This window comes from Salvelinus alpinus, chromosome 17 (assembly GCF_045679555.1).
Source record: "Salvelinus alpinus chromosome 17, SLU_Salpinus.1, whole genome shotgun sequence".
In the NCBI taxonomy this organism is placed as follows: domain Eukaryota; kingdom Metazoa; phylum Chordata; class Actinopteri; order Salmoniformes; family Salmonidae; genus Salvelinus; species Salvelinus alpinus.
The window spans coordinates 6252967-6262745 of NC_092102.1; the positions used below are offsets into that span (position 1 = coordinate 6252967).

Genomic DNA, 9779 nt, shown 5'->3' on the forward strand with positions numbered 1-9779 from the left:
CGCCTGAAAGACGCACATCGTCGTCTGGAGTGGGAAACGCAGTTGAGGAAATATCTTATTTTCAGGCAAAGATGATTTTAAATGTACTTAAATAACTTTTTTTTAAACTTTAGTTTACAGCGCATTCGGAAAGTATTCAGACCCCTTGGCTTTTTCCACATTTTGTTACCTTACAGCCTTATTCTAAAATGGATTAAATAGAAAATGTCATTCAATCTACACACAATACCCCATAATGACAAAGCGAAAGCAGGTTTTTAGAAATTATCGGAAATTTATTACAAATAAAAAACAGAAATACCTTATTTACATAAGTATTCAGACCCTTTACTATGAGACATATTACGGACATATTCAATCTATTCTTCAAGATGTCTAGCATTGTTCCTGTACCCAATATTTATTTTTATTTAACCAGGCAAGTAATTTAAGAACAAATTCTTATTTACAATGATGGCCTACCCTGGCCCTGGCTAAACATGAACGACACAGGTCCAATTGTGCGCTGCCCTATGCTCCCAATCACGGCCGGATGTGATTCCGCCTAGATTCGAACCAGGGACTGTAGTGACAAATCTTGCACTGAGATGCAGCCTTAAACCGTTGCGCCACCCAATCACGGCCGGATGTGATTCAGCCTGGATTCGAACCAGGGACTGTAGTGACAAATCTTGCACTGAGATGCAGTGCCTTAAACCGTTGTGCCACTCAGGAGCCCGGAAAGCAAATGTAACTGAACAAAATGACTATTGCTCCGTAGCACACACTTCCGTCATCATGAAGTGCTTTGAGAGACTAGTCAAGGATCATATAGTAAAGGAGCTACCTTACCTGATACCCTAGACACACTTCAATTTGCTTACCGCCTCAATAGATCCACAGACAATACAATCACCATCGCACTGCCCTATCCCATCTGGACAAGAGGAATACCTATGTAAGAATGCTGTTCATTGACTATAGCTCAGCATTCAACACCATAGTACCCTCCAAGCTCTTCATTAAGCTTGAGGCCCTGGGTCTGAACCCCGCCCTGTGTAACTGGGTCCTGGACTTCCTGACGGGCCATCCCCAGGTGATGAAGGTAGGAAAAAAGCACCTCCACAAGGATGGGTGCTCAGCCTCCTCCTGTACTTCTTGTTCACCCATGACTGCGTGACCACGCACGCCTCAATCATCAACTTTTCAAACGACACAACAGTAGTAGGCCTGATTACCAGCAATGATGTGACAACTCACAGGGCGGAGGTGAGGGCCCTGGGAGTGTGGTGCCAGGAAAATAACCTCTTGCCCAAAGTCAACAAAACAAAGGAGATGATCGTGGACTTCAGGAAACAGCAGAGGGAGCACCCCCCTATCCATGACGATGGGACGCAATGGAGAAGGTGGAAAGTTTCAAGTTCATTGTCGTACACATCGCTGACAAACTGAAATGGTCCACCCACACAGAAACGTGGTGAAGAAGGCGCAACAGCGACTCTTCAACCTCAGAAGGCTGAAGAAATTTGTCTTGACACCTTCACAAACTTTTACAGATGCACAATTGAGAGCATCCTGGGGTATTGGGGCACCCGATTTCACAGGAAGGCCAAAAAGATCATCAAGGACAACAACCACCCGAGCCACTGCCTGTTCACCTCGCTATCATCCAGAAGGCGAGGTCAGTACAGGTGCATCAAAGCTAGGACAGAGAGATTGAAAAACAGCTTCTATCTCAAGGCCATCAGACTGTTAAATAGCCATCACTAGCACATTAGAGGCTGCTGCTATTTAGATTCTAAATAGAGGAAAGGAACACTATTAGATTCTATATAGTGAAAAGGATGGAATGGAACACTATTAGATTCTAAATAGAGGAAAGGAACACTATTAGATTCTAAATAGAGGAAAGGATGGAATGGACACTCAGATTGGAAATAGCAGTGATGTCACAAACATGTCACATCCTCAAGTCTCTCTCTTTGAAGTGAGTTTGGAAAATCACTACGCAGCATCTTAAAAATTGTTTTCACATACACACTTTATATGTCAGAATTTAGAATCAAATAGACTCCCATAAATAATATGGCATATACTTTATTTCACCTTTATTTAATCAGATATGTCAATTGAGAACCAATTCGCATTTACAATGACAATCTGAATGAAGAAATACTAACATTAATCTATTTAATAATTAACATTTTTGAAATATCTCAATTGTATAGTGAACAACATGTAGGGGTTTACACTTGCATTCAATCAATCTTAAATTCATAATATATATTTTTTTACTATTTTAATCCGATTTGACATGATCATGTCTTGATCTGGAAAATAAAATGTTGACCTATTTTTCAGTATGTTTTCATTCATACAATATGATTTAATGTAGCATGAACAAAAACACAATTTCTCAATCAAAAACATAAGTCAGAACACAGCCTCTCTATTCTCTCGTGTGATTTCAGGTCCTCTGACTGGGAAAATGTTTTTTCACAATGAGAGCAGTGGTATGTCTTCTCCTCCTGTGTCTTAGTATGTTGGAAAGGCTTTTCTCCTGTGTGTATTCTTTCATGCCTTTTCAAGCTCCCTAACCGGGTAAAACTCTTTTCACAACGGGAACATTGGTAAGGTTTTTCTCCTGAGTGTATTCTCTCATGCGCTTTCAGGCTCCCTCGATGGGTAAAACTCTTTTCACAATTGGAACAGTGGTAAGGCTTTTCTCCTGTGTGTATTCTCTCATGCTCCTTCAGGCTCGCATAACACCTAAAATTCCTTCCACAGTGGGAACAGTGATAAGGCTTCTCTCCAGTGTGTCCCCTCTCATGCCTTTTCAGGCTCCCTAACTGAGTAAAACTCTTTACACAGTGGGAACAGTGGTAAGGCTTCTCTCCAGAATGTATTCTCATATGTATTTTCAGGTTCCCTAACCCAGTAAATATCTTTCCACACTGAGAGCAGTGGTAGGTCTTCCTATCTTCTGTGTGTATTTCTTCATGTTGTTTCAGGTACCGTAACTGGGTAAACCTCTTTCCACACTGGGAACATTGGAAACACTTTTCTCTTGTGTGTGTCCTCTCATGCTCTTTTAGGTTCCCTAACTTGGTAAAACTCTTTCCACAGCGGGAGCAATCGTAAGGGTTTTCTCCTGTGTGCGTTCTCTCATGTACTTTCAGGTTCCTTAACCACTTAAAACTCTTTTCACAGTGGGAGCAGTGGTGTTGTCTCGCTGGTTTGGGCGTCTCTGGGTCTGGTTCCCCTGAAGAAGACTTCCCGCTGTCAGAGTGAGAGTCTGGTCCCTCTCCTACCAAAGACAAACAGAGTATTTAGTTAAATACTAAACAGAGAACTGAATTAAACCTAAAATAAAACTGTCTTCCTGTGGGGCTAGATTCCTCAAAAACCTGAAGGCAGTTTTCAGAACATTCCATAATTTAATGAAAATTGGTGGCTGCCCTAATAATAATAATAATAATAATAATGTGGAACATTAAATCTAACCTTGCTTTCATGTTGATAGGCTGAGCAGAGCTCTATAAAAGGGAAAGGGGGATACATAGTCAACTGAATGGATTCAACTGAAATGTGTGTCCCGTATTTAACCCAACCCCTCTGAATCAGAGAGGTGCGGGGGGCTGCCTTAATCGACATCCATGTCATCGGCGCCCGGGGAACAAGGGGTTAACTGCCTTGCTCAGGGGCAGAATGACAGCTTTATACCTTGTCAGCTCGGGTATTTGATCCAGCAACCTTTCGGTTACTGGCCAAATGCTCCAACCTGCCAGGCTACATAATGTCGTATTTTAGGCTGAGCAGAATTCTAGAATAATAGATAATGTCTTGTTTATAGGCTGAGCAGAGCTCTATAATAATAGATAATGTCATGTTTATAGGCTGAGCAGAGCTCTATAATAATAGATCATGTCATGTTTTAGGCTGAGCAGAGCTCTATAATAATAGATAATGCCATGTCTACAGGCTGAGCAGAGCTCTATAATAATAATGTCATGTTTATAGGCTGAGCAGAGCTCTATAATAATAGATAATGTCATGTTTATAGGCTGAGCAGAGCTCTATAATAATAGATAATGTCATGTTTATAGGCTGAACAGAGCTCTATAATAATAGATAATGTCGTATTTTAGGCTGAGCAGAATTCTATAATAATAGATAATGTCATGTTTATAGGCTGAGCAGAGCTCTATAATAATAGATAATGTCATGTTTTAGGCTGAGCAGAGCTCTATAATAATAGATCATGTCATGTTTATAGGCTGAGCAGAGCTCTATAATAATAGATAATGTCATGTTTTAGGCTGAGCAGAGCTCTATAATAATAGATCATGTCATGTTTATAGGCGGAGCAGAGCTCTGTCATGTTTTAGGCTGAGCAGAGCTCTATAATAATATATAATGTCATATTTATAGGCTGAGCAGAGCTCTATAATAATATAAAATATCATGTTTATAGGCTGATCAGAGCTCTATATTAATATATATTACTATTTCAGTCAATGTTATAGGCTGCATTTGATCCAATGTTAATAACGTTTTGTTGGTGGCTCACTTCATCTCTAAAGTAATAATGACTATCTTTTCTAAATGATAATTCTTTAGTTTAGCCTTTCCATGAAATGGCTATTTTGCCAATGTTTTTTGTCGACTAATAAACGTTTGCTAATATGTTCAGTCTCCCCAAAACGCTTGTCCTTTTGCTAATATGTTCAGTCTCCCCAAAACGCTTCTCCAGTCTCCCCAAAACGCTTGTCCTTTTGCTAATATGTTCAGTCTCCCCAAAACGCTTCTCCAGTCTCCCCAAAACGCTTGTCCTTTTGCTAATATGTTCAGTCTCCCCAAAATGCTTGTCCTTTTGCTAATATGTTCAGTCTCCCCAAAACGCTTGTCCTTTTGCTAATATGTTCAGTCTCCCCAAAACGCTTGTCCTTTTGCTAATATGTTCAGTCTCCCCAAAGCGCTTGTCCTTCTGCTAATATGTTCAGTCTCCCCAAAACGCTTGTCCTTTTGCTAATATGTTCAGTCTCCCCAAAACGCTTGTCCTTTTGCTAATATGTTCAGTCTCCCCAAAGCGCTTGTCCTTCTGCTAAAATGTTCAGTCTCCCCAAAGCGCTTGTCCTTTTGCTAATATGTTCAGTCTCCCCATAACCACTGTCCATTTCATGTCAATAATGCTTCTTATTTTATGTATTTCTCCAATATTATTTAGAAATCTGCTTTTTGCAGGTATACACACTCCACGCAAGGTCTACAATAGACACACGTCAAATGTTTCAATTATAACTTGTTTGCCATTTGGTGAGACAATAAAGTTGTGATTTTGTGGTGGTGGGGGGGACTCTGATGGTATACACATGTCACAGTTAAGCAATAAGACCCGAGGAAGTGTGGTATATGGCCAATATAGCATGGTTAAAGACTGTTCTTATGCACGACGCAACGCAGAGTACCTGGATACAGCCCTTAGCCGTGGTATATTGGCCATAAATCACAAACCCGAGGTGGCTCTCCAGAGGGTAGTGAGGCTCTCCAGAGGGTAGTGAGGTCTGCACAACGCATCACTGGGGGCAAACTACCTGCCCTCCAGGACACCTACACCACCCGATGTCACAGGGAGGCCATAAAGATCATCAAGGACAACAACCACCCGAGCCACTGCCTGTTCACCCCGCTATCATCCAGAAGGCGAGGTCAGTACAGGTGCATCAAAGCAGGGACCGAGAGACTGAAAAACAGCTTCTATCTCAAGGCCATCAGACTGTTAAACAGCCACCACTAACATTGAGTGGCAGCTGCCAACATACTGACTCAACTCCAGCCACTTTAATAATGGAAATTGATGTAAAAAATGTATCACTAGCCACTTTAAACAATGCCACTTTTATGTTTACATACCCTACATTACTCATCTCATATGTATATACTGTACTCGATACCATCTACTGCATCTTGCCTATGCCGTTCTGTACCATCACTCATTCATATATCCTTATGTACATATTCTTTATCCCTTTACACTTGTGTGTATAAGGTAGTAGTTGTGGAATTGTTAGGTTAGATTACTCGTTGGTTATTACTGCATTGTCGGAACTAGAAGCACAAGCATTTCGCTACACTCGCATTAACATCTGCTAACCATGTGTATGTGACAAATACAATTTGATTTGATTATTGCTATAATAAACTGGTTACCAACGTAATTAGAACAGTAAAAATACATGTTGTCATACCTATGGTATATGGCCTGAGATTTAAATCACCCATTTTCAAATTTAGCTTTAACATTATAACATAAATTCCTATGGTACAGAACAACATTTTCAAGTATAGAATTTCAGTAGCATGCTGCTTTAAAACAACACATTCGTTCAAAAAGTTTGGATAGTTAGTGCCCGTTAAGACAGTACTTACTGGTGGTAATCAGATCTCCTGACTCCTCTGTCAATATGACAGTCATCTCCCCCTCCTCCTCCTTCACTTCAAAAACTGCATCCTCCTCTTTCTCTTCCTCCTCTTCTTTTACTGTAACATCCTCCTCCTCCTCTTTCACTCTGAACGCGTCTTCCTCTTCTTTCACTGAAACGTCTTTCTCTTCTTCTTTTACTGAAACGTCTTTCTCTTCTTCTTTCACGGTAACAGTCTCACCCTCTACTTGTTTTTGTATTGTAACATATTTCTCTTCCTTCTCATCTTTCACGACAATGTTCGGCCACAGACCCTCTTTCTCCGTCCAGCAGACCTCCTCTTTAGCATGGGGGGAATACATCAGTGAGCTAAAGGTCGGGGATGTTAGCTAGCTAGTTCGTTAGCATGAGCGACTAGTTTAGTGCTAGGCTAACTTATCAAGCCAGCTAGTTGACTAACAATGTACCTATAACATTTAAATGGGGGCAATTAACTAGATGTCAGAAGTATATTTAAAACAGAGGCAAATATGCACAGAAATAGTCTAAATGTTTTGGCCTAGTGGTTAGAGCGTTGGACTAGTAACCGAAAGGTTGCAAGATCGACTCCCAGAGCTGATAAGGTAGAAATCTGTCGTTCTGCCTCTGAACAAGGCAGTTATTAACCCACTTTCCTAGGCCGTCATTGAAAATAAGAATTTGTTCTTAACCTACTTGCCTAGTTAAATAAAGGTATGAATAAAAATGGTGACTGACTCGTTATTGTTGATCCGTCCCGTCCACTAGATTAAACGTCACGGTAGCAGCAACGCCTGAAAGACGCACATCGCCGTCTGCTGACTGGAGTGGGAAACGCATTTGAGATACTTTTTTAAATTTGATATATTTTTTAAATAATTTTCAGACAAATGTATTTTTAGTTCCTTTAATTAAATAATAATATTATTTTGAGACGTTCAAATAGAGTATTGCATATTTTGAGTGAGAATTTAAAACATACTATCCTTCACATCTGTATTTAAGGCAGTTTCATATTCATTAATTTAAAGAAACCCACTGGTCACACACTGGTTGAATTATCTGTCAAACTAGGAACGCTCTGCAGCCTAGTTTAACAGTGATCTATGTTCTATGAAAGCTGCTGGGAGCAAACTGGAGAAAAGCTAGAGGAAAACAAACCTAACTGCATGCCCAGGCCCTGGTATATCATCAGACTGCATACAAACCTAACTGCATCCCCAGTCCCTGGTATATCAGACTGCATACAAATCTAAATGCATCCCCAGTCCCTGGTATATCAGACTGCATACAAACCTAACTGCATCCCCAGTCCCTGGTATATCAGACTGCATACAAACCTAACTGCATCCCCAGGCCCTGGTATATCAGACTGCATACAAATCTAAATGCATCCCCAGTCCCTGGTATATCAGATTGCATACAGACCTAACTGCATCCCCAGTCACTGGTATATCACCAGACTGTACAAACCTAACTGCATCCCCAGTCCCTGGTATATCACCAGACTGCATACAAACCTAACTGTATCCCCAGGCATATCATCAGACTGCATACAAACCTAACTGCATGCATAGACCCTGGTATATCATCAGACTGCATACAAACCTAACTGCATCCCCAGTCCCTGGTATATCAGACTGCATACAAATCTAAATGCATCCCCAGTCCCTGGTATATCAGACTACATACAAACCTAACTGCATCCCCAGTCCCTGGTATATCAGACTGCATACAAACCTAACTGCATCCCCAGGCCCTGGTATATCAGACTGCATACAAATCTAAATGCATCCCCAGTCCCTGGTATATCAGATTGCATACAGACCTAACTGCATCCCCAGTCACTGGTATATCACCAGACTGTACAAACCTAACTGCATCCCCAGTCCCTGGTATATCACCAGACTGCATACAAACCTAACTGTATCCCCAGGCATATCATCAGACTGCATACAAACCTAACTGCATGCATAGACCCTGGTATATCATCAGACTGCATACAAACCTAACTGCATCCCCAGGCCCTGGTATATCAGACTGCATACAAATCTAACTGCATCCCCAGTCCCTGGTATATCAGACTGCATACAGACCTAACTGCATCCCCAGTCACTGGTATATCACCAGACTGTACAAACCTAACTGCATCCCCAGTCCCTGGTAGATCACCAGACTGCATACAAACCTAACTGTATCCCCAGGCATATCATCAGACTGCATACAAACCTAACTGCATGCATAGACCCTGGTATATCATCAGACTGCATACAAACCTAACTGCATCCCCAGTCCCTGGTATATCACCAGACTGTACAAACCTAACTGCATCCCCAGTCACTGGTATATCACCAGACTGTACAAACCTAACTGCATCCCCAGTCCCTGGTATATCACCAGACTGCTGTGACGACCCTCCCACTCTGTCTGCCGAATTCTTTCTCTTTGCTCTTGTTTTCCTTAATAGGATGTCGGTGGGCGGAGCCGGGAGGGTCGTCAGTGAAATGGGACACACCTGGGCTCGGGTGTGTCCCAGGATAAATGCACCTCTTCCCCATTCATTGAGGAGACTCTCTCCATGCAGACACAGACAGATTTTGGTTGTGGCATTTTTGTGGCTATTTTGGTTGTTTGCGTTGGCACCTTTCAACACCCCTCATTATCACATGTATACACGCGACCACTCACTTACACTACTGACCAAACACACACCATTGTTAATTGTATTTACTTTACTTCAGTTAATAAATATATTTTGTTATTCTTTATCTCCACGTTGTCTCACTTTTTATTACGGTCTTCGAGCCGGTTCGTGACACTATGGTCAGTGAGCTGGAGCCCAACTAATGGAGACCAGTTAGAACCCAACTAACAAAACCCAACTAAAACATGACTTCAGATCAGAAGAGCAGAGACATACAGAATGATGGCAGGGAAAATCCCCAACATCAAAAGTAGATAGATTCCATGATGGGGAAACAAAGCTTCCTGAAGCATTGAAGCTTTCCAGCCAATTGTCTCAAAAATAGGTTCATTACTCAAGGCTATGAGCAACACAGATTTTAGAACAGCCAAATTATTATAGATGACATCCCACACCGTAGCAGCATAGCCTTTATGTCATTATTATAGATGACATCCTATACCGTAGCAGCATAGCCTTTATGTCATTATTATAGATGACATCCCACACAGTAGCAGCATAGCCTTGGTCATTATTATAGATGACGTCCCACACCGTAGCACGTAGCAGCATAGCCTTTATGTCATTATTATAGATGACATCCCACACCGTAGCAGCATAGCCTTTATGTAATTGTAATAGATGACATCCCACACCATAGCACGTAGCAGCATAGC

At 41.4% G+C, this 9779-nt stretch overlaps 1 protein-coding gene across 1 annotated transcript; it reads right to left on the bottom strand.

Moving 5' to 3' along the window:
• Nucleotides 1–2060: 2060 nt before the first annotated feature.
• LOC139542031 (zinc finger protein 135-like) lies at nt 2061–7196 on the bottom strand. The gene is made up of 2 exons (XM_071347005.1): nt 6409–7196; nt 2061–3286 (listed from the first exon to the last, which is right to left on the bottom strand). The coding sequence occupies exons 1-2, from the start codon at nt 6761–6763 to the stop codon at nt 2400–2402; spliced, it is 1242 nt and encodes a 413-aa protein (XP_071203106.1). The 5' UTR covers nt 6764–7196; the 3' UTR covers nt 2061–2399.
• Nucleotides 7197–9779: the final 2583 nt, after the last annotated feature.